This window comes from Pinus tabuliformis, chromosome X (assembly GCF_031772625.1).
Source record: "Pinus tabuliformis cultivar Carrire ecotype Pingquan chromosome X, CPIR1, whole genome shotgun sequence".
NCBI lineage: Eukaryota > Viridiplantae > Streptophyta > Pinopsida > Pinales > Pinaceae > Pinus > Pinus tabuliformis.
This window is the reverse complement of record NC_142308.1, coordinates 867,804,310-867,829,460: the sequence shown is the minus strand read 5'-3', so window position 1 is coordinate 867,829,460 and position 25,151 is coordinate 867,804,310. Positions and strand designations below refer to the sequence as shown.

At 39.8% G+C, this 25,151-nt stretch overlaps 1 protein-coding gene across 1 annotated transcript; it reads right to left on the bottom strand.

Annotated features, from left to right (window-relative positions):
* Window positions 1–18,308: 18,308 nt before the first annotated feature.
* On the bottom strand, window positions 18,309–24,801 carry LOC149142459 (uncharacterized). Its single transcript, XM_089451490.1, has 5 exons — window positions 22,901–24,801; window positions 21,380–22,704; window positions 18,919–21,274; window positions 18,626–18,720; window positions 18,309–18,373 (listed from the first exon to the last, which is right to left on the bottom strand). Exons 1-5 carry the CDS (start codon window positions 24,799–24,801, stop codon window positions 18,309–18,311), a joined length of 5,742 nt encoding a protein of 1,913 aa, XP_089307616.1.
* Between the last annotated feature and the right edge of the window lie 350 nt (window positions 24,802–25,151).

Below are 25,151 nucleotides of genomic sequence, written 5' to 3'. Positions count from 1 at the left end.
GGAAAACCAGGATTAACTAGACTGTACTGGGCTTGTTGAGGTTGTTGATATGTGTACCCAGGGTACGGTTGATACTGATAGATTGGCTGCTGCACAGCAGGACCGAATTGGTACTATCCCTGGTACGGTTGATAAGTAAATTGTGGTTGACTTGTGACAACCATACTTGAACCAGGTTGTCCTACAGGCATCTGAACCAAAGTTTGAATCGTAGATCCAGACGGAGGTAAAGATGTCTGAGGAGTAGATACAGGAACAGTAGAAACCGGAGTTGTCGATACTCCGGAAGTAGGTGGGGTAGATTGAACAGATGTTGTGGCAGTTGCAGCAGTCGTTTGAGGCGGAGTACAAGGCGTACTAGGCCCAGGCTGAGAAACTACCGAAGGTACAGAAGTTTGAATATTAGACTGGATAGGCTGCTGGGGTGTACCAGAAACTAAGGGTTGCCCAGTTTGAGATGACAACTGTACATTTGGCTGCAACACCTGTTGAGTTTGCGATGGATCCCACACTACATTCATTCAGGGGTACGAACCCATAACAGGTTGAGAATATTGAGGACCATAACCGGGTTGAGGGTAGGATTGATAATTCGAAGGTACATTTCCCGTTCCTTCAACATATGATTGACCGGAGGGTGGTTGGAAACCTTAGTTCGAGTACTGACCTTGGGGTTGATACCCTTGAGGCACGTACTGATACTAGGGTTGACCTTGAGGTATAAATTGATACTGGGGTTGACCTTCGGGTACATATTGAGTCTGGGGTTGACCTTGAGGAATGTACTGTCCTGTAGGTATGTACTGTCCTTGAGGCTTCCCCCCAGACGCAAATTGGGTACCTTGAGGTTGCCCCCCAAGCGATAATTGAGGCTGCCCCTAGGCAGTAACTGACCACCTTGAGGTTGAGGATTGGGAATAGAACCTGACATCATGAGAATATCTTCTACGCTCAATGGCTTAGTACCATTGCTTCCAGTTAATAACCCTTGTTCAATGGGTTGAGGAGATGCTCCCGAAAATGTACCAGAAAGTGACTGATACCCAGAGGGAACAAAAGGACCGCCGTACAAAAAGGATTTTGGCGATTGAGTAAACATGGACAACTATCTTGACATATTTAACGGAGGATAATAACCTCTAGGTGTTGGGTGATAAGAAACACGAGGTGGTGAAAATCTTAACCCTGGGTTTTCTAAGAAATTAGTCAAAGAAAGATACCAAGCACTGCTCCTAGATGGACTGTAAAAAATTGATTCGCGCTCCCTTAGCTCAATAACAGGTTGATTTTCAGGGATAGGGATGCCTACTTCTTCTTCTAGAGTAGCAAGTTCTTCCATAGCTATAAGTCCAGAAGGAAGATCTTGGGTGATTATTCTTTCTACCCTAGGTGAACCAGGACCACTAGAAGCTGGAGAAGCAAACCTCGATGTCGGAGTAGCAGCAAATTCACTTTCAGGTTCGGATATTTCAGGTTCCTCACCTATATCACTAGTAGATGAAAAGCTACCAGTAACTTCGGAAACAGACATTGATTGTGGATTATAATCTGCTACTAAAGCTTCAAAATTAGGATGTACCACCAAAGAAGACTCTCCTTCTTCAGGTGACCCAACTCTACTGTCTCGAGGAGTTACAAGGACTTTCAACCCTTCAGGATGGCTCCGTGAAAACTCAGGAGGTTGTCCCCGAAGTCTACGGGACTTCCTCGGTAATTCAGCCACGGTTAAAAACTTTTAACTACTTCACACGCAAACAAAGTAAAATCTCAATGAAAACCACCTAAAGCCTCTAAAGAACCAAAAAAATTTGAATCACACGCCTAAAGAATCTAGGAGATCAAACACACACAAACAGTAACTTTCCGTACTGAAAACACTAGTTGGTGATGAAATCCAATGTCGCAGAGTTCAATACAGAAATGGCGGTTGGAACAGTTACCCGGGCAACCTGCTTAATGAATAGACTGACACAAGTTCCTCCACATAACCGTCTTGAGTGAAGAGAACCCCTCAAAAAATCCAAGTGAGTCTAGCCGACGTCTGCTCCAGGTACAGTGGGATCTTCCCACCACTGTCACCTTAGGAAGAGTCCTAAAGAATATGGCCACTAAGATTACCAACTGAAACAAATATACCTGGGGGAACAGTCTATGATCCGATACGCATGCAAGGGCAGAGTAGCAAGCTCAATCCCCTTAAAGGCTCCTTGACATAATCCAAGGTTTACCAACAAGTGACCCCAGGCTCCTCAACAATGGTTAATCCGAGGTTTACTGTTTTTAATATGTGAATATCTGGCGTCGTTCCCAATGAGGAAGGATTGATTCCCACACTGGTTCGGACACGATCTCGTGCTTCTCCTTTAAGAGGAGCTTTCCCAGAGCATAAAAGCAACAATTGGATTTCTTCCCTACCGTAAGATACAACTACTTGTTTGCTTTTACTCTCTTGGAGAGTTAATTACTCTCCTACTCCAAGACACTAGCCTAAGCTAAGTTGGTGTATCAGAGCCCTAGAAATAAAAATGTTACTAGATGAATTTTACTTTAAGCGTTATTTTTATTGGTTTTTGTTTAAGTCAAAAGGTGCGGAGATGAAACTCGTGGTATGAAGACTCGACTCAAAATCACTAAAAATGCACCTAAGATGATTTAAACAATCTTTTCCCTTCGATGAACTTCTAGCTAAGAAAGAGTTTGAGAATGCAAATACTTTGTAAACACAAATCTTTCTTAACAAACAAATTAAAAGAAGAGCTTTTGTCCTTTCCAATGCACTCAAAATGAGACAACTAGTTATTTTCACAAAAAATTTCCCTTTTCGTTTCAAAGCACTCAACCACTACAAAAAACAAACTTTTTCCAAAAGAGATTTTTTATTTTTTATAAAACACTCAAAACTATGGAAATGACTAACTTTGAGATCTATAAATTATAAAAACCTATTTGAAGTCAAAGCCTACAAGATGTCTTTTTTAAGGATGTTTTACTTAGCTAGATGTAAACTAAGGACCAATTTATGCAGAATCACAAATTAGTCAAAAACAACCAATTTTGTTTTCTTTTTAAAAATGAAAATCCAAACTTTTAAACACAAGCTTTTCGAAGTTTTGTAAAGAGAAAACACAAAGAGGATTCCTCAACAAGGGTAGATTTCATTAATGGTCAAACTCATAAGAAGACTAGTAGAAAGCAAGGCGATCTGAGGTCCCTACAACTTCTAAGCTCAGAGCTACTACAAGACCAAGATGAAAAACAAATCCAACCAGCAAAACTCCTAGGAATTTCACCTAAAACCCTAACACCAATGAAATCAACCTAAGGAAAGCTTTTGACAGGTTATATGTAGGTCTGGGTAGTGGATAATAACTTCTAAACAAAAACTAAGCTGACTAACAGAGGAAATCTTAGGTTTTTCAAAATTTTGACAGGGTCCGCAGGCCCACAGTTAACACAGGTGCGGTACTGCTCTGTGCTAAAAGCAAAAGTGCGGATAAGTACACACCGTGTCAAAAGGCTAGGGTGCGGTCCTCTCCCAAAGCTATGAAAAACGAAAAATAACCTTGGATCTACAATCTCTACCCAATTCCACACACAACAAGCCAAAAACAGAAACAAAAACACAGTTTCTCAGGTCAAAGTAAAAACAAGAAAAAAAATCAAGTCCCCAGCGGAGTCGCCATTTTGTCACACGGAATAAGTCGATCTTGCGGACAAGATAGACCTTCCTAGAATCTAAAGAAGACCTAATGACAAGCAAACCAATCACCCACTATCTTTCTCTAAATATGATTTTATAAACAAAGGCAAACAAGTGTTTTAGGCCTACCTTGGGTCCAACGCAAGTTTGTGGAAGCCTCGCTCTTTTGATCCAAATGAGCTCCCTTGTCGCGAATCTGCAAATACAAACAAGCAAACAAATTAAATAGCACCTGAAAAGGAAATATCATAAAACATATTTAACATGAAAGTCAAGGAATTCATGAAACAAATGACATGAGACAATTTGTTGAGAAAAATGAGTTTGATTGCATTAATTCAAATCAAGAAGAACTTTACAACCTGTGCCTTGACGCTGTACAAGCTACTCCCAGGGTCCAGCAAGAAGTCTCCTCTACTTTGACAAGTTTCACTCTCTTCCCAATGAAGCCAAAAAGGTATGTGATCTCTCTTCTCAAGCTTAACTAGGAAGTCTTAATTTCACCAGCATTTACCCTAAAAAATGTTCAACTTCTCACCTCCCCAGCAACTAGCCCAATACCTGAATTTATAGTGAAATGGAGGGAAGTTACTAGGTCCTCCTTCAAAGGGATAAAGCCCTCCTTCAAAGGGATAGCTCCTCTCATCAAGGGATTAGCTCCTTCTCTTTTGGGATGCATGAACCACCTAAGAGCGGCCCAAGGATAATTTTAGGGGCGAATGTTCACCCTTTGGCGAAATTAAGGGGTTTTAAATTTTTAGTGGGCGAATATTTTGTATCATAGTACATTTTTACAAATCACCTCAAATAGCCCACCTTATTTTAAGGGAGAGGGTAAAAAAGGTAAATTTAGCCCTTGAAATTAAGACTTACAACCTTCCATTCGTCCATTTTCAAGAATAGGTTTTATTTAAGTGAATCCATTCGCCCATTTTCAAGAATAGGTTTTATTTAAGTGAATCCTATGGGCCAAATACCATATTTATAAAAGAGGTATGGTAAATTAATAAAAATATAAATAAATGAGAGGTGTGGTAAATAAATAAAACATTTTTTATATTTACTCCTTAAGTCACCTTATATACATGTAAGGGTGTAAACAAATAAAAATATAAGTAAAGTGGAGGTATGGTAAATAAATAAAACGTCTTTTTATACTTACTCAAAAGGTATGGTAAATAAATAAAAATATAAATAAACTACACGTATCGTAAATAAATAAAACCTCTTTTTATATTTAGTACATAACCCTCGTTCTATTTATGAAGGCTCAAGAAAGAGGTTTTATTTAAGTGAATCCTATGGACCAAATACCATATTTGTAAAAGAGGTATGGTAAATTAATAAAAATATAAATAAACAAGAGGTGTGGTAAACAAATAAAACATTTTTTTTATTTACTCCATAAGTCACCTTATATTTACGAACACTCAAAAAATGGGTTATATTTAGGTGAAACCTATGGCCAAAATACTATGGGACAAATACATGGACTAGATTGTTATTAATACCATGCAAAAAAACATTATTAACCCTAATATTAGAATTAATAAAAATAAAAATGGCACATGGTATTGACCCATGGTATTCACCAAAATGGCACATGGTATTGACCCATGGTATTCACCAGGAATGTAGCCTATTTAAATGGGGGAATTAAACCAGCATGTAGCCTATGCTAAGATTCACTAGGACTTTACAAAGTTTTATTATTTAGTGAAAGACTCCCCAAGATCTTACAATATTTTATAATTGAGTAAAATATTCGCCATGCCTGGTGAGAGATTTGCCAAAAAATTATATATACATATTATATTATTGATAAAATCGCCTTCCATTTTTCCTATATACGATGGAGATTCGCCCATTTATTATATTATAAATTTAGGGGGGTTCTTAAAATTTTCCCTGGAGCGGCCAATCCACGTCAAAATTCCTTCTAGAATCATCTAAAATTAACCCAAAATGAGTTTTTTAGAATAAACTTCCGCCTTTTTTACTTTCACAGGGGTCCGCACCCACACCTTTAGGGACAGAGCGGGCAGGTCCGCAATTTTTGTAAACAGAAGGTGCGAGACCGCAGGTAACAGTGAGAGAAAGTGTGGAACTAGAGTTTTATTGATTTTCAATGTCTTTCTCTCAATTTCAAAGCTTGACTTGAAGAGCTGAGGTCTGAGACTTGCTTAGGAGGATAGTACAAGTGATGATAGACCCATACTGACTGCAAATAATCATGGTGACGATACTTTTGTGTAACATGGAGAGTACCACTGATGTAGTTTTGCATGTTATGTTTGTTCAACTCCAAATATTCCTGGGTGACAATCTGTCTCAGCTGCTCCAAGTACTCTTCGATCTCCTACCGACCCTGGGTCCTAGGTTTGGCTTTGGTGAGTGAGTCAACTGATGTGATTTTGTGAGTCAACTGGTGTGATCTACTTGTTGTTTTGAATAACCATCAAAACTCTTGCTCTCTCTAGCTCTGCCCGTGGCTTCATTTCTTCACTAAGTCAAGCGTTGACCCTTTGTATCACATTGTCCATTCTGGCACATAGGTAATGGAAAATTGTATGTTCTTGAGACTTTTAACAAAATATTTTCTCTGCTGTCGTAGTCCATGAAAATAAAAAAACGTTTTATGTATGGTCACAAACTCCTCATAGAGGTTCTGCATGGTTTATCTAAGTGTTGATACTTCAACAAGTATCGTTGCTGTCATCTCCTCCAAGTAAACTTGCATGGAAACTAGATTTTTTGCTACTGCACGAAGTTGGTTTTCCTCTTGCCTCAAAGCCTGCAATTTCTGTGCCAATTTCTCATTCTCGACCATAAAATACTGAATGTTTGATCCCGATGCACCTGCAAAGGCAAAGTTGGCTTCGATAACGACATTCAGATTCTTCTTGGTGTTCACCATTATCGCCCTTTATCTAAGGAATGCAGGTGATACATGATCATCCAGAAAATGTTTTCTCAGTGCTTGTACAATCTTCTTTTGGAACTCATAAAATGAGAGTTTGTACGCATCCATTACCAGATCATCATGAAGAGGTACAATATCCCCTTTCTTGCTCGGGGCTAGCTCTGCTATTGGAGGTGGTGGAGACTAAACGATGAACTAGGTTGTGCTCGGCATCAAATCAACATCTTCATTCCATGGCTCCTGTTCCATCTCCATTTTTGTAACTTCAATCAAGTGCTCAATCTGCTAAGAAATCTCCCGATCCTACATTTTTTCACCTTCCTCCTTGGCTTGGTTCTATTCCTTCTCCTCAAACTATATCAACGTTGTTTCTCCTAGAATTGTGCCTTGTCTTTCTTCTTCTTCCTACTTCTACTTCTCTTCTTGTTTGTTACTCCATCGCTCCTGTTCTTCCTTTAGTTTCTATTCTTCTTCTTGCAACTTTAGTTCTACTTCTTGAAACCTTTTCTTTTCTCTCTCTTCCTCCACTCTACTCTTTGTATCCTCTACTTCCTCTTTTCTTCTATTGCTAAAGCTTCTTTCATAACAATCGGATCCAATTTCATCGTGTAGTTTTGTTCTCCTCGTGGACTATTGACAATCTTCCTCTTTTCCTTGTCTTATATGGGATTACTGCCTTCTGCGGAGTAGCTTGTGAAGTCCTTGGTAAATTGACTGGATCATGAAGTTTGGAGACATTATAGCAATTCCTCCAAGGGTCCTTCTCTCGCCAATGAAATGCTCCAGTGATCCACTGAAAGTTAATTCTCATACAATGGTCTTTGCAAGTACTACAGGGATCATATAGATTAAAGTCTCAAGTACCAAATGAAAACCTCACTAAATCCTTTCCCTCGGTATTGGCAAATCTAAAGTTATTTATCTCGTATAATCCAATTTGCAAAGGAAGAGTGGGCTGTGGTGCTTTCTTATTCCCGTGCAAAGCTTCTAAAAACCCTGTGGCGAGATGATAAGCCACCTCTTTCATGACAATATTTTCGGTAGCATACCTTGGTAAAACATGTGGTAGCTTCTCTCCACCGAACACTCTAAGGACAGTGCCACCTGGTGAGGCATACTAATATTTGATCTTTGCTATTACATTCATTTCTCATCGTGACATGCAAGGTGGATTTTCTTCAAATATGAGCTTGTAAAGCAAGATGATGAAATGGTCAGTTAGTTTTTCCATTACTCCTCGATGACTGCAATATGAGAGCATCTTGCAATAGATATCCATGGAAGTTTCTCATGGTGTCCATGTCTAGTTCATGGTAGAAAACTGATGTTCTGCACATATTGCATCCATTAAATATGCATACATATAAAAACTTTCTTACTCACCCTCAGGAGAACTCCAGGCCTATGCTACATGGGCTCTCAATTGTCAAGCCAACAAATATGACCAGTTAAACTACTTCCCCTCATTCACAACCTAGTTTAATAAGACTGCCCACCCTTCAGGAAAGGTCTCCATGCTCTTTTGATCATGGATGCTACAATCTAAGATAACCAAGAGCTGGTAGACATTCTTGAGGGAATTTGTCTTATATGAATGGGTGGGTGTCTGTTGAAACTTATATGCATGGCATTTCTCATGGTGCCCATGTCCAGTTCATGGCAGGAAAGTGATGTTGTGCACATATTACATCTAGTAAATATGGAGACATATAAAACCTTGCTTTCTCACTGTTGGGAGGACTCTAGGCCTATGCTACATGGGATCTCAAATATTGAACCAACAAATCTGACCAGTTGAATGACTTCCCCTCATTCACAACCTAGTTCAATAAAACTTCTGACCCTTCAAGAAAGGTCTCTGTTCTCTGTTGACCATGGATCCCGCAAGCTAAGATAACCAAGAGTTGGTAGGCCTTCTTGAGGGACTTTGTCTTATATGAATTGGTGGGTGTCTATCAAAACTTTGATGTCTATTTCACCCAACCTTTGAAAATATCTCTTGTATTCACATAGCTATTGGTGGCATAAAAAAATGAGTCCATGAGCTTCACTAGATCACCCAAGTGATACATGTGCTGATAATCTTCTGCCCAAAAGGTAGCAAGCTTATGTCCGCTAGCACTACTCAATTTCACGATCTTCTCATCAATGTGTGAAAAAATACAGCTAATGACATCTGCACATGGGAAGGTTGGATATCTGCATGCAACCTTGTGTAGTCCTAACTGCCAGATACTAAGATAAACCTACCAATCCTCTAGATCTGCCTCAAGGATCTTTGCTGAAAGAGCTTCATTAACTTTTTTCCATGTTAGTGTTGACCCATTTTCTATAAACAATTGAGTGTCCACATCCACTGGAAAGTCTACTAGTGTTTTCTCAACTGCTTCCCCAATACTGCTTTCAGTGGTCTATTTTGAAGCATCTCTCTTTGGTGCCATGGTAACAATGACTGCTAGAGATAAGTGCTTCACAAGTGTGGTACTTGTGGGACAAAAAGGACACTCATGGAAAGCAAACATTAGCTCTTGCAAATATACCTTCAAAGCATGATTAAGCAGCAAGCCGGGCAACTAATAAGAGGGATTGCAAAGTTTTCATCAACAAGCAAGGGAGAATGGCTGTGGGAACTGCATACTATGCAGTCCCAATAGCCAAGGGTCTAGCTTGAGGCTTGACACTACACAATACACAGTTCAACTTGGGCAGAGATTGGGAGAGACTGCACATTGTGCAGTGTCAGTGCCCAACATGTCAAGCTAAGCTTTAGAACTACGCAATGCACATTTGGGCCAGCCTGTACTGCACATTATGCAATTCTAGAGGCTAAGCTCTCGACTTGAGCCTTAGGATTGGGTAGTGCCTAGTTGGGCAAGGAAAAATCTGGCCAAGGAAGTTGCAGATTTGCCTTGAGGAAGTATGGAAAATGAGCATAATTGAGTGATTATGTGAGATTGAGTGCAAATGACTAAGTATGAAGGAATCAATGTAGATCAAGTGCATAAATTGATCAAACAAAAGGAAAATCAAGTATGTGAGGAGAGTCGCCATCAATGCAAAAACAAGAAAACCGATGTGACACTTGTGAAAGGAAAATGACAACTTAGAACAACAATTTTACAAGCTAAAATAATCTGAAACACTAACAACAATGAAGAGAAATAAGCAAAACGTCACTCACACAAGCGAAACGACAAAAATCGACAGAAAAGAGGCAAAAGACGACAAAAGCAAAACTCATGTAGAAAAGAGATGACGACCACACTGAAGGTTTCTTGATGTCATTGAGAATGCTAGAGATCCAAGATCAAATGTGAAAATGATCTCTAGAGGCATCGATTAAATAGATTTGAGCAAATTAGGGTTTATGACGCGCATGCCTAAAATCAAGGAAAAAGAGACACTTGGCGGAAGTATATAAAAATAGTGAAAGTGCCTCCTTCAAGATACTAATAATAGATCCCTATTTTTAGGGATGCTTTTTTCTTTTTAGTCTTTTAATTTTTTGCTTTGCTGAGGAAGCTTCCCATGCATACCACTAGGAAAGACTACATAATTCTTGGGAACTAGGAAACTTTCTGGCTCAATGCACTGCATGGTTTATGAGTTCAGTGAGGGATTGTGCAATTTCTGGGCTCAGTGCTGGGATGCCTTCCATGACTTCACAGTTTCTGAGCTCAAGGCTGACTACGAATCTGAACAACACAATTCATATCATCAAGGCTGCTTGCCCTCAAGGATTGCGTAGTTTCTGGAGGTAAGCTGGGAACTATTGTAAGACCAAGTTGAGAGATCAAATTGTAACTTAGAAAGATCAGTTAAGTGTGGAAACAAGTAAACACAAGAACAAATGAAAAGGACAAGTATCAATCAAAAAATGAATACATGAATCAGTGCAAGATAAGCTCCTGTGGATAGGAAGGAAGGCTCTGAAGTCAAAGCATATGCGAAATTTTGGAGGGTAGTTGTAGCCTCTACAAAAAAATCACATAGGCTATGTAATTAAAACGTGGTTGTGGACATAGGGGTGGTGGGCCATGAGGTTATGGAGTAGAACCAGGCTGATATGCAAGATTTAGGTGAAGAATTAGATCAATAGGAAAAGAAATATTCAAGAGGAATAAAATTTCCTCCTTCTTTTGACTCTTTGGAGAACCAACTTCAACAAGTGACTTCTATTGGAATAGCTTGTGATAGACCACCATGATGACAAGAATGAACTCATCAGTTTCATGAATGATCTCCAATGTAACTAATAGCACAGGATGAACATATTTGTAGCTTTGCAACGAGGCTAAAAAATAATTCATGAGTGGTTGGATTGTATAGAAGGCATAATGAAACATATGGAGGGGAATGTCCATGAGATGTTTCTTCCTCCTTAGCCACCAAGCAATGGAATGAACAATCTATATCTGAGTAACCTATTAGATTATGGATGAAACTTAGCTGTTTTCTGGTTCTTGGGATCTTTTATTTTTTGGCTATCTATATGTGGTTTCTTAGTTTTCTTCTATTGATGTCTGTGTGCTTTTGCCATTATCTTCTGGCCAACAACTCTGGTAGGAATGAGGCCGGACGTTTTTTGCTTATTAGCTTAATAGAATGTGTCTTTGACATGAATTAATAGAAAGTTTAGATTCACAAAAAAAAAAAAAAAAAAAAAAAAAAAAAAAAAAAAAAAAAAAAAACATTCTTGAAACTAATTACAATACTATATATTTTTTTAATTATTATTAACAAATGATTATTTAATATTTGTTTTCCTTAGAAAATAGTGCAATTTTATTTTATTAGAGAATGATACAAAATTACATTTTGTCTATGCTTTTCTACAATGCATTCATGAAATATAAATAAAAGATACAAGGATTGTGCTGTTTGGCTAACACCTCCCTGCCATACAAATTGAATAACAACCAAAAATTTCATTATGGCAGACATACATATAAATAGCAATTGAGAATCATAATGAGACAAAAACTAATACAGTCCACAAAAAGATTTCAATACTAGTTCTGTTGTCTTGGATGATCTTCGATGAAAGGGCAGTGGTAGAACTCATAGTTTTCATTACCTCTGGTTTCTTTTATGAGCCATTTCCAAAAATATTTACTAAGGCTAGCTTTGGATAGTTGATCGATGAGTTGGTCCCTCTCCTTGTAAATATGACAACATGAAAAAAATCAAAAGTAGCTTTAATATGGGACAAATCCCCCACTAATGGTAAGAAATTTAGATTGTGACACCTTTGCACCCCAAACATTCATTTTATTACAAGCATATAATATCCAAAAACCTGTAGAGATGTGCAACATTTTTCAATCACAAAGAGCAAGAGAAGTTTGAGTGCCAACAATTTTGCATAGTTATTTGAACCTTCACCCAAACCCATTTCCAATGTAAATAAGTGAGTTTATGTTAGATAAAGAATTTCTCCTCCCCCACATTTCCTTTCCTCTCCTTGGGAAGCTCCATTAAAAAAAAAAAAAAAAATCTCGTGATTTAGACTTGTTGAAAACTTCCTCAACAACATTTATATTATCATGGACTGCGATATTTTGAGGAAGGGAAGCAAAAATAGCAAGGATTTGGGTTTTAGACCTATTGGGATAAGTAGAGGTGTTCTGGAATATTAATTTATTCCTAGCTAGCCAAATGCCCCAACACAGAAGCATGGGAACAACCCAGAAAATTTTATTGGCTCTATTCTCGGTCCACCTCCTCCAAGCTTCCAATATACTGCTTCCTTGCCATTTAGGTTCCAGGGGGAGTTCATTTTCGCACAAATACCAACAATGCTTTGTCTAGGGGAAATCAATAAAAAAATGTTGAACTATCTTAATCCCATTCTTTCTAAGAGCGCACCAGTTAGGTCCCTCAAATTCATTATTTTGTAAATTATCCCATGTAGGAACCTTGTTTTCAAGTAGATACCGCATAAAAAATCGGGCTTTTGTTGGGAATTTGATCTTCCACATTGGTTTCCACCACCACAATTCCTCTTCTCCTATCCTTTCCAGCATTAAGTGAAGATGGGAGTATAATCCCCAAAAGGGGAGTGTGACAAGACCAATTCATCTTCTTTGTCTATTAATCGAATATGTGTAGCTTGCAACCAAGTAGTAAAATCCCTCCATGCACCCGCATGGTTTTCCCCAATGCCTAACTATTCAACTATTAGCCACTCTTGAGCCCAAATGGTCGTAGTCTCCCAGTTAGAAACAAGGTTTAGAACAAACATAACATTTCTTTTTTAAAATAAGATTAGCTCTTGTGGCAGCCTGTATTCATTCCCACAATTTGACCAGGGATTAGTGCCACTCTTAGTTTTTTTCCGTTGCCAATTCTATGCAAGAGACCATCTTCAATCAAAGGGAAAGATTCTAGCACTTCTTTCTAGATTACTGACATATTATAATTACCTTTTCTTGGAAGTCTCAACCATTCCTCAATTGTGTAAGGAAGGATATATTTTGCGTGCACAATTTCTTTCCAAAGGCTCTTTGTGGTCAATAGTCTCCAACCTACCTTGGTTGCAAGTGACTTGGAAGAGAAAGGCATATTTTTTAGACCCCATCCACCCCAAGATTTTGGGACTGTGATTTTATCCCATTTGACCTAGAGCATAACAAAATGATCCTGAGAACCAACCCAAAGGAATCTTAGGCATATATTTCACATTTTCTCTAAGATTCCTTTTGGTACCCAAGTTAGGGACAACCAATAGATTGTAATAGCTTCCAGGACTATTTTTATTAGCACCAACCTTCCCACACGGGAGAGCCATTTCACACTCAAAATTTTAATCCACTTTTCTAATTTTGCAAGGAGCTAGAGCCAATCCTACTTCTTGTAAGCATTTAGTTTCAGTTAAAAGACCAAGTATTTGATACTGTCATCAAAGGGAATTGGAGTGAAAGAAAAGGTGGTAATTACAAAGTGAAGCTCTAGATCTTCCAAAATATGACTCTAAAATGTAAGCTTTCTGGAGTTAATTTCCATACTCGTGTACTTCTCAAAGAGAAAAAGGTCTTGCTTTAGGAACTTAATGGATCTATGCAACCCATCACATAAAATTAAAATATCATCTACAAACAATTAGTGCATTATAAACAAGTTTTCTACTACCTTTACTTTTTTAAACATCCCTGTTCACCTGACATCTGTTAAGAGATGGTTGAGACCTTCAACAACAAGCATAAATAAAAGTGGGGATAGGGGACAACCTTGCCTCAACCCTCTTTGGGCATGAAAGAATGGGGACGTGGAGCCATTGATCAATATTGTAAAAGAAGTCATAGTGAGGCAACTCATGACCTACGTTATGAAGGGTACTTAAAAACCTATACGTGTTAACAAGAATTGGAGGTATAGCGAGCTTACCCTATCATAGGCCTTAGAGAGATCAATCTTTAGGACCACCCCTTTTAATTTCCTTGTTTTTTGGTTGTGTAAAGCTTCTCAAGCCACTCCAATGGCTTCATGAATTTTATTCCCTTTTAGAAACCCAAATTTTTCTTTATATATAACCTTGGAAATAATAGGCTTTAATAGGTGGGAAATAACTTTTGCAATAATATTGTAAATATATTTTCACAGGGAAATAGGTCGAAAGTCATTGAAAGTAATCAAATTTTCCACCTTAGGAATTAGGGCAATGAAGGTTGAATTAAAAGAAGTTAGGACCTTCCCAGTATTCCTGCACTTAACCACTACCTTCAACAAATCAAGCCCCAAAATTTCATAAAAACCCAAGAAGAAACCAACATGGCACCCATATAGTCCTAGACCCTTATCCTTTTGGAAGTTGTGAAGTACCTCCTATAGTTCTGCATCTAAAAATTCCTCCATTAGAATGAATTTTCCCTCTTCCTCAACAAAATGAGGGAACAATTGAGTTAGCCTAACCACCTATGTAATGGAAGCACCTTCTTATGCTTTGAAAAGAGTGCCAAAATGATGTTTCTCAAGATTTACCATCTCATCAAAAGAAGAGGTTGAGCCTCCATCCTAATCCTCCAACTTCCATATAGAGATTGCTAGTTTCCTTCCTTTAGCACAATTTTTTTAAAATTTAGTGTTTTATATCCTGCATGCAACTAGATAGCTTGACTTGTAAGCCTCCAAACAATATCTTTGTCTTAAAAGAGTTTCCTTTTCTTGGTTTTTAGATCGAGTAACCTAGTTTTTAAGTTATCATTAAGGAAACCCCCATCCTCAGAATTCCCTATAACCTCCAAATCCTTTTCAACATCCTTCAACTCATGTTCATCTTTGATTCTCTTATTAGCAGCCCATTCTTTATTAATATTTCTAGCTTGGGAAATATTTCTTGCAAAGTGTACCCCCACAAAGATCTTAGTATTAGGATTATGAGGGACCCAAGTAGAATTGACCAAATTAAGGTAGTCTTTCTCTTTGAGCCATGCCACATTAAACTTGAAAGGGCTTGTTTCTTTGTTGCTTGCCCCTTTAATCTCTAGAAAGACTAGATAATGATTGGACTCACCTCCCTGGCCAACCCACTACCTCATCAAAGGAAAGGTTTCCTCCAAGATTTTGAAAATAGAAACTGATGCAATCTTTTGGCCACTTTGGCCTTACTAACCCATTTTTCCCTCCAAGTAGGTTGAATCTTGGTCATGTCAATATCAATAAGCTTATGATCCATAAAGAGGTGCTCAAAACAATCAGTAAGGGGATCTGGTCTTGCATGTGGACCCTAAAATTCAACTACAACTGCTTTCACACGAGGGTTTCCCAGAAAGTGTTCCTTTGTGAAGGGTCCATAGATATTTATGAATCTCAATTCCAAATCTAAATCCACGAAAAAAAATCCAATCCAAAAAATAAAAATAAAACCCCCATTGATTTAGAGCGTTAACATTTTGAGGGTTCAACCTAATGGAAAGTCCACCCTCACACCCTCACGCATCATAATTGAAAAAAAACAACCATTAAACAAATTATCTAGCACTTTTGTGACTAAGTCTCCTTCTCCCAGTGTCTCCTATGATAAAATTATGTCGGGAGAATTTAAATCAACTAATATCCTAAGGGCCAATTTTTTGGAGGGGTTGGCCAACCCCCTGCAATTGAATGACTGCATAATCATTGGGTAACCCCTCTAAGGGATGTCACTACTCTAAGCACCCTGATGATGGATTGTTATTTCCTAGCTTCCACATCCAGTTGAGCTTTGACTTGGGATTTAGCCAAGTGATATTTTCTACCCCTACCTCTACCCTGAACAAGTGTAGATTTCCCCACCCCTTAAATAGAGTTATCCCTAGAAGGTTGTGTAGGTTGAAGATGTAGGAGGTATCGACCAATTGAGTTAGAGGAAAAATATATTTGTCCTTCTCTAATGGAGACAAAAATAGACGAGGTGACAATAGAAGCAGGTGGATAGTGGAAAACATGTAGAGATGGTTTTGGGAGTGTAGGAGGAGGAGACGAAGCAGTGTCACAACCAATTGAATTGTCCCATCTTTTACCTAAGTCAACAAAAGTACCAGCTAAAGTAGGTAAAAGGTTGGAAACAAGAGTATTTCCCAATGTAGGAGCAGCCTTTTGTGTTGAAGTTGAGGGTTTAGTGACTTCTGAAAGTGGTCTTGCAATGGACTATACCATCTATCGATCATTTCCTTCCTTGACTGGCCTGGATAAAGGTTAAGGGTTGTATCGAACCATCACTTGACCTTCCTACAAATCTCCTTCTGCATCTACCATATGATTCTATGGGTGGCTACTATTCTTGGAGGGAGAGAAACTCCGAATACCTCTTTGACCATGAAAGGGGAGAGGGAAATCCATCAAAATGTGCCCTGTCTTATGGCACCTCCTACAGAGAAAGAAGATTCCTTCATCATCTAAAATCTACATATGAGAGTAGTTATGCCTCCCAATTTCCACTTCTACTACCAAACCCTCCCATGTGTCCATATTTAAGAGAATGAAGGCCACAATCATCACTCTTGACTCAAGAAATGAGAGATCTGTGTCCAAAAATTCCTCAAGATAATTCCCTATGACTAGAAATTCCTCCCATGACTAAAAGTGTACAGGTAACCCTGGAAAACACACCCAAATTGGTGCTTTATCCATAACTTCTTTCTTGGCATTGAAAAGGGTTGACCATATCTTAAGAAGGAATGGTGTTGAGTCAATGGCCCATTCTTCAACAAATCCTAGGATGCATGTTGGCCAGTATTATACAGGAAGCAAAACCACCCTCTGGCTAGAGTGGTCACCGTCGAAGATGGATTGATTTGCTGCCCCCACACCTTCTTCACACAATCCTAGTAAAACTTGATATTAAAACGACGCCCCCTAGCTCATCCTACCACTGCCATTTCCATTTTCCTTTCAACTTCATGCATTGGAACATCCTCACTAAGAACCATCTCGTAGCCCCCTTTCTTAATATTGGTGCACTTAGTTTTCTTCTTATTTTGTTGCTCCTTAAGGATTGGCTCACTTTTGTCTTCATTCCTTCACTAGGATTTGGTTCCTGTGAAACCCTTCTCACCAAATTACAAAGCTCGTGTTCGTTTTGACGGGTTTATACCATGGGGACAATGTCCTCCAAGAATTGCACTAAGTCTACTTGAACACTTTGGTCTGGAGCACCTCCACCTTGTGGAACCCTTTCTTCTACCCATTGAGATGAGAAAACCAAAAAATACTGCACCAAAAAGGTTGTTGTTCCCTCGACCACTAAGTTTGACTCTCCAAAGGGTGTTGATACTATAGCCAACCCATCCAAACCCCAAGCCCCACCCCTTACCAGTGATCGAACCTCTGAACAACTAGGGGGTTGAGAATGAAGGAAAGAGTCAAGATATGGGCCATCTATGGAACCAAAGAAAATTGGCTCAGGCATCAACAAAGTTTTAAGAGAGAAGGCTACCTATCCCTAGACCACATCCAATCCATCCCCACAACCCTCGTTTGGCACAATAACTAACTCCATCTATATTCGATAATATTCGTCCAAATCAAAAAAATAATCAACTTATATATCATTCATGCGAATATGTACGCTTGCAACTTAAAACACCACAACAATGATTCAAACATAAAAACAATAAAATAAATTTAAAACTATAAATCATTATTTAATAATATATTTATAAAATTGTGAATTTAATACATCCCATAACTTTTTTTAACTATTAAATAAACTAATATTATAAATAACTTCAAATTAGAAATATATTGAAAATAACCGCTTTCAAAAGAAACCCCAAGTAGTATCTCAATCGCAAAAAGTTTAAGAAATAAGGACAAACATTCAATGGAAAATTTTCAATATTTGCAATAAAAATGCTTTACATTGAGGTTTAGGTGCAACTCCAAATAAGACAAGCCCATTCCAAGTGAGATGGAAAGGGTTTGGTGGAACTATTGACTAAGAGGGAATTTGAAATTTAATTATATAGAAATTAATTTAAAATTTTGATTAGAGTTGAAACACTAATTAAATGGGAGATATAAGAATTTAATACATGTTCAACATGTATACTATAGAAATCATTTGATTATTTTTTCCGAGGAAAAAAGTGAACTTTTTTATAAGAAATAAAAAAGTTACAAGCATATGAGTTAACATTCCAGAAACATCAGTGATATTGAGACCTACATCAGTCCCAAAGAGAGAGAGACAGACTCCTCTGTGTATCACCAACTGTCATATGAACCAAAAGAAAACATTTTCTCGCCTGCTAACAGCGCTGGATCGTTGCCTATCATAGACAACTTTTACAAAAAATTTGCCTGTCCGTATCCAAAAAACGTGGGTCTCCTATACAGAGGAAAACAACCCACGGGATACCACCATGTATTTCAATTGTTTGATCCCAAGTAGTAGTCCAAAACAGAAAATAAACAGCAATATTTACATAAGCTCCGATTCCGGATATAGATATACTGTCAAAAAGAAACTGAAACCAACTGATATTTTAAAATTTAAGTGTATGGAGGGAGATCCGACACACGGATCTGATCATGCATCTGTTCAATTATTCTCCACGAGTCCACAGCTTGCTGCAAACCTTCTTTAGAAAGCCTATCTGCTGCTTCATTTCGGTCCCTGTAAATATGATCAATAGAGAACACATTAAAATGGTGCTTTAAATTTTGAATTTCTTCCAGGAGCGGCCTCAACATATAATTTTGACATCTATATTTTCCATTGACCCAATTTATTACATTCAATGAATCCCCAAAGATCTGAACTGAGAAGATATTTCTGTTTATGAGCCAACATAAAAGAAGTTTTAAGGCAGACAGTTCGGCGAAGTTGTTTGTTCCAGGCCCTAGTCCCACTGAGGCTTTTAGAGAGTGAGAAGAACTTAAATGGATGATAATCCCAGCGCCAGTATTGTTGTTCTGAGCTGCCCCATCGAAGTAGGCCCATGGGATCCCATCTCTGATTTGTTCTTCCTTTCGGATAATAGTTTTCCTAGATTCTTCAGGTTCTGGAATACTAGACAGTATGGCTGAGCTTTGGATAGCAATCACTTCCGCCGGAGTGGATTTTTCTCTGAAGATGCTTCTATTTCTTGCTATCCAGATACCCCAGCAAATAATGGGGGGGAGGTTCCTCAAATTCCTCTCTGAGTAGTGGTTCCACCAGTATTCCCATGCTGAATGAAAGGTTTCCCCCTCCCATCTAACATTTTTACCTAATAATTTTTGCATCTCTTCCCATACTTTCCTTGCAAAAGGACAAGCAATGAACAAATGAGGAATGGATTCTGAGTCTGCAAAGCATAAGGGGCATCTTCCTGGACCCTGTTTGAATCTGGATTGTAGAATATCCCAAGTAGGAATTTTCTTTCTTAACACACACCAAAAGAATAATCTTGCTTTTTTTGGGCATTTCAGCTTGAGCAAGGGCTTTACCCACCATTCTGGAATATCCCACCCCTTTCTCTTCATTAAGAAGGTGTACCCAGCCTTTGGGGAATAGGATCCCGATTCAGCATGTGCCCAAACCAATTGGTCAGGCCTGTCCTGTATTCTAACATTTGATCTCTTGAGCTCCTGAAGAAACATCCGCCACTCATTTCTCCACATGGGGTCAATTCCTAAATCTTCTTCTGATTTCCATGCTTGGCCCCAAATGGTTGTCTGTCCCAAGTTTGCAATCTGATTTAGACAAGATATCCCTTTCGAATCCAAATGGGCAATCAGGTCAGGGGATAGAGCGTAGGATTCATTACATCCCACCCAGGGGTCTCTTCCAATCCTCACATTTTCACCATTTCCTACCTGCCAAGCCAGACCCTGTTCTATAACATTAAAAGCCTCTGTCGTGGCTTTCCATATCACAGAAAAATGCCTGCCTTTTTTGTTTGGATTTCTTATCCAATCTTCTAAAGGCATGGGATCAATATATTTGCGCTTTACTACTCTAGTCCATAGATTCTCGGAATTGATTATTCGCCATCCAGATTTTGCTGCCAGGGAGGTGCTGAAATCATAGAGGTTTTTTATGCCCCATCCACCCCAGTCTTTTGGCCTTGCGATTTTGTCCCATGCCACCCAAGGAAGAACTGAATCCTCCTTTGACCTTGACCAAAGGAATCTGCTGCATAGTTGTTTAATCTTGTGGAGAATACCTTTTGGGATCCATGTCAGGGCTGCCCAGAACACAGGCATGGCCTGTAGAACAGATTTCACAAGAGTCAGTCTGCCTGCCCGAGATAGCCACTTGAAACTCCAATGGGAAATTTTTTGTTCAATTTTGGCCACCAGCCAGTTCCAGTCCTGCTTTTTATACGAGGATGGCTTCAGCCAAAACCCAAGGTATTTGAACGGACTTTCCATATTACAGGACTCAAAAGGCAGATAAGATGAAATCAGGAGCTCCTCCTGTCTGTTGAATCCTTCCAATATTAGCTGGGACTTCCTTGAGTTTATTTGTAGCCCTGTAGCTTTCAAGAACAGGTCAAGAATACTTTTAAGTTCTTTGATTTCATTTAAACTCCCATTTGTAAATAATAAAATATCATCTACAAATAGGAGATGAGTAATGAACAAATTTACAGCAACTTCCAAACCTTTTATCAAACCTGTTCTTTTGGCATTTGAAATCAATCTGCTGAGTCCTTCTGCAGCTAGGAGGAAGAGCAAGGGAGAAAGAGGACATCCTTGCCTCAGCCCCCTTTGACCTCTGAAGAATTGAGAAGCAGCCCCATTTATTAAAACTGCAAAGCTTGCACTTGAAATACACCCCATGATCCAGCTTATAAACTCCACCTTGAAGCCCAGGTGAGTCAGTAGCATCCTGAGATAAATCCAGCTAATTCTGTCGTAGGCTTTAGACAGGTCGATTTTTAACACAACCCCCTTCTTGTTTGATTTTCTGATACTGTGTATGGTTTCCTGTGCCACCCCTATAGCTTCATGAATTTGACGGCCGTCTAAAAAACCAAATTGTTCAGATGAGATGCAATTGGAAAGAATCGGTTTTAGGCGGACCGCAATGGTTTTTGCAATAATTTTATAGATGCAGTTGCACAGTGAGATTGGCCTGAAATCCTCGAAAGATTCCGGGTCCTCTTTTTTGGGAATAAGAGCAATGAAAGTTGCATTGAAAGGGGTATATACCTCTCCTTTCCTCCTTGATTCCTCCACCACTTCCGTTAGTTCATCCCCAATCAAATCAAAAAAATGGGTAAAGAGCTCAATTGTCCAGCCATCCGGCCCTGGACTTTTATCTTTTGCCATAGATTTAACTATACTTTCTACTTCCTCCTTTGTCACCTCTCTAAAAAGATTTTCAGCTTCCTCCCCCTCCACAAAACGGGGAAAAGCTTGTGCTGTTCTGATAATTTCAGCTAAAGAAACCCCTCCTGGGTCTGAGAACAAAGATTGAAAATGAGTCTTTCCCATATTTGACAAGGCCTCAAAAGACGAGGCTTCTCTGCCTTCAGGATCCTTTAGCTTCCAAATTGTATTTGCATTTTTCCGGCCTTTTGCATAGTTGTGAAAAAATTTTGTGTTTTCATCCCCTGCTCTCAGCCAGATTGCCCTGCTCTTAAGCCTCCATTCTTCCTCTTTGTCCAGTAAAATCTTTGCTCTAGATTTCTCAAGGGCCACAATCCTTTCTTTTGACTCCTGGGTAGCATAAGCATCTGCCTCAGGTTCTTCTAGAACTCGAAGTTCTGCATCAATTTTGGCCAATTCCTCATTTTGCTTTTTCCTTCTGTCTGAGGCCCATTCCAAAGTTGCTTTCTTTAGTCTTTTTAAATTTTCCATAAAGAGAGCCCCTTTGTTTTCCAAAGAGCTTCTACCCGGATGTCTCCAAATATTCCTGAAAAGCTGGTTAAAAGAATCTTCTTGCAGCCATGAAGCATTAAATTTGAAAGGAGCAACAGGTTTTGGGGGGGGCTTGGAAAGTTCTAAAAGAATGGGGAAGTGATCAGAATTTCCCCCTTCACCCACCCATTGCCTGAACATTGGAATATTGGAAGCCATCAAATCACTGATTAGAAAATGATCCAGCCTCTTTGCTATTCTCTCCTCCCCTGTTCTCCTATTCCTCCAAGTAGGTTTGGATTTTATAATATTAACATCTATCAGCTTATGAGATAGGAGTGCATTAGAAAAATAATCTGATAGGGGGTCTTCTCTGGCTGAGGGGCCCCATGCCTCCGCATTCCCTAAGGAAAAATTTAGATCTCCTCCTAATATCAAATTTTTCCCTTTTAGCAGTTCTTTAGACAGGAGTGTGTTCCAGAAGGCAACCCTTGCCTGACAAGGCCCATAAACATTGACGATCAAAAGAGGGAAATCGAAGTCAGGGGAAATAACCTCCATACCCAGCACATTGGGCATACCCCAATGATTCAAAATTTTCAATCTGCCCTCCCTGAATCCGATAGCAAGACCACCCGAGTGACCCGCTGCATCAAGGGCTACGAAAGCCCACCCCGGAAAGGAAGATCTGAGGGCTGATTCTATGTCAACACTCCTGCCTAAGGTTTCTTGAAGAAAGACAAAGTCCGGATTATAGCGCGAGATTAGTTCCTTCAAAGCCAGTTTTTTGGGTTTACTGGTTAAACCCCTGCAATTCCATGACAAGCAGATCATTTTATAACAGCTTCAGGGGGATTTGCTGCTCTAAGCGCCCCAGGAATCGACATTTGCTTGCCATCGGCCACATCAAATTTGGCTTTGACTTGAGCTTTGGACAGGTTTGATTTCCTACCTCTACCCTTTTTATTAGAACTTCTAGACGATGAAGGGCCCAACCCACCCACCGGATCCACCGAATCGAGGAAGTTATCGGTCTTTTTGCTGAGGGATCTAAGGTTATAGTGGCGAGCAGGGGGGATAAACCAGAGACCGGATTTACATGGGAAATAACTTCACAGTTCAGATCGATGGAGGGGATAGCGGCAGTAATATTTTCAATGTTTACAAAATCATCCATGCATTTAGTAATCAAAGGAGACCCCATAGACGAGAAGACAACTTTAGAATCAGAAATACAAACAGAGTTTAATGGGTCTGACTGCATACCGGGCGGTTCACTAACAGTGGCATCAGCATTTCCGACAGGGATCTTTTCAGCGCCGCTCGGATCTTCAGTTGCTTGAACCGGATCCCCTCCAACCTGGGGTAGGGCTTCTTCTTCCTGAATTTGGATCCCTTCCATAGGCTTGACCTCTGAGCTTTGCTTCTCCGCCGATTTCATATCTTTCCTCGTGCTTTCCTCCCACTGCTCATCTAATTTCTGAGTCCTCCTTCTGCGCCTCCCCAGGGGGCAATCCCTTGCCAAATGCCCATACTCATGGCATCTGTGACACCTAAAGGGTAAAAGTTCATAATCCAGCAGTTGTTCAAAGACATAATCCCTGTACTGCAAGTTTATAGATTCCGCTAGTCCTTCATTTGGGTTTAGTCGCACTAAAATCCTGGCCACTGCTCTTTCGTGGGTATGGAGAAAGGACTTGTCCGCTTCCAAGAACGTACCCAGAAGATTCCCAATAGAAGTAAAAACGGAATCAACCCAAAGGAACGGGGGCAGACCAGGAGCCCTTACCCAGACGGGGAATTCCTCAACCTTCTCCTTGGAAGCGTCGAAAAGAGGAGACCACCTTTTGAAAAAGACTGGGCGGTTCCCAAAAGCCCAATTTCTCCCTTCGACCCATTCCATGGCTTCCTTGCTGTCGAATCTGATCATAAACCACCCTTTAACCAGTGTAGCCGTTTTAAAGGACTTTGCCGGGGTCTCCTTCCATTGACTCTCCGCCCATTGCTGTAAGAACTTGCCAGAGACAAACCGCCCCCTTGCTCGACCCACTAGCGTACACTCTGCCACTTCCAAGGCGTCCTCCACTTGAACGTCCATTCCCAATAACAAATTTCCTGCTATCCTTTTCTTTTTCAAGGGCTTCGCCTTTTTTCGCTTTTCCCCAGCCCTTTCCCAATCCGGTTCCGCTTCTCTGTCCAAACCTGAAATGTCTGGTACCCTTTGAGCTCCATTCACATTTTCCGCAGGGGGGTTAACATCCTTTCCTGAAGGGATAGGGATCGATACTCCTACTGAGGTTCCTTTTTTGCCTACAATCTGACTTCCCTTTTCTTCCGCCCTTCCAGGGACAAGGGTTTGGTCATCCTTCCCCTGATTGGAAGCCTTACCAAGTTCAGAGATTGCCCCCTTTTCACCCGGGCCGGCATGAGATGGGCCTTTTGTAAAAAGGTGCCTGTTTACAGCCAAATGGCTGCTTCTATCCCTAGCTTCTTTATCCGAAATTTGAAAGCCCCCTACAGATCTCCATAATCCTTGGCTGGAATTGAAATTTATGATGTCTTCTAGACCACCAGACGGGCTGAAAGCCTTCGAGGGGGAGAGAACCTTACCATCGAGGGGGCCAAGATTTTTCTCTTTCGGTATACTTTCCTCCGCTCGTGCTCCTGACTCTCCAATGAGCCCGCCGCTTTTGCCGAACGCACCAGACAATTCCAGACTTTCCTCCAGTAAACCCTTAGGTGGTTTGTTGCTCCATGGTCCTCCCACTGAAAAGGTGGCGGATGCAAAATTTCCCACTTGCCCGAAGAACTTGTCGATGTTTTGTTCGGTGACCTCCTTACCCCAGACCGAAAGAATGTCTTCTGGGGCTGGGTCTAGATCCACCGCCTCGTTATGATTCACCATGGTAACGAAACTGTAGTAAAACTGACACCTCACAGAAACCACCGTTACCTGAAAAAACGCTCCTGAAACCGCCTGGGGACAAGTCACGTTTTGGATTTTGGTTTATGCTGTTCCAAAACCGCCTTAGAGCATTCTTCGCAGAGATGAACCAACAGAGGAAACTGCCGAATGTGACATGTAAAATGTAATGTAAATTTAAAATGTAAAATGTTTTGACAACTCACGGTTTTCAGAATCCTAGTTTCAACAACCTATGGCTTTTCCCATGGTATTCTTCTCTAATGTAGCCTATTTAAAGGCATAAAATCCAATGAATTTTCCTTTCTCCAAAGAGAAGGATTTGGTTGGGG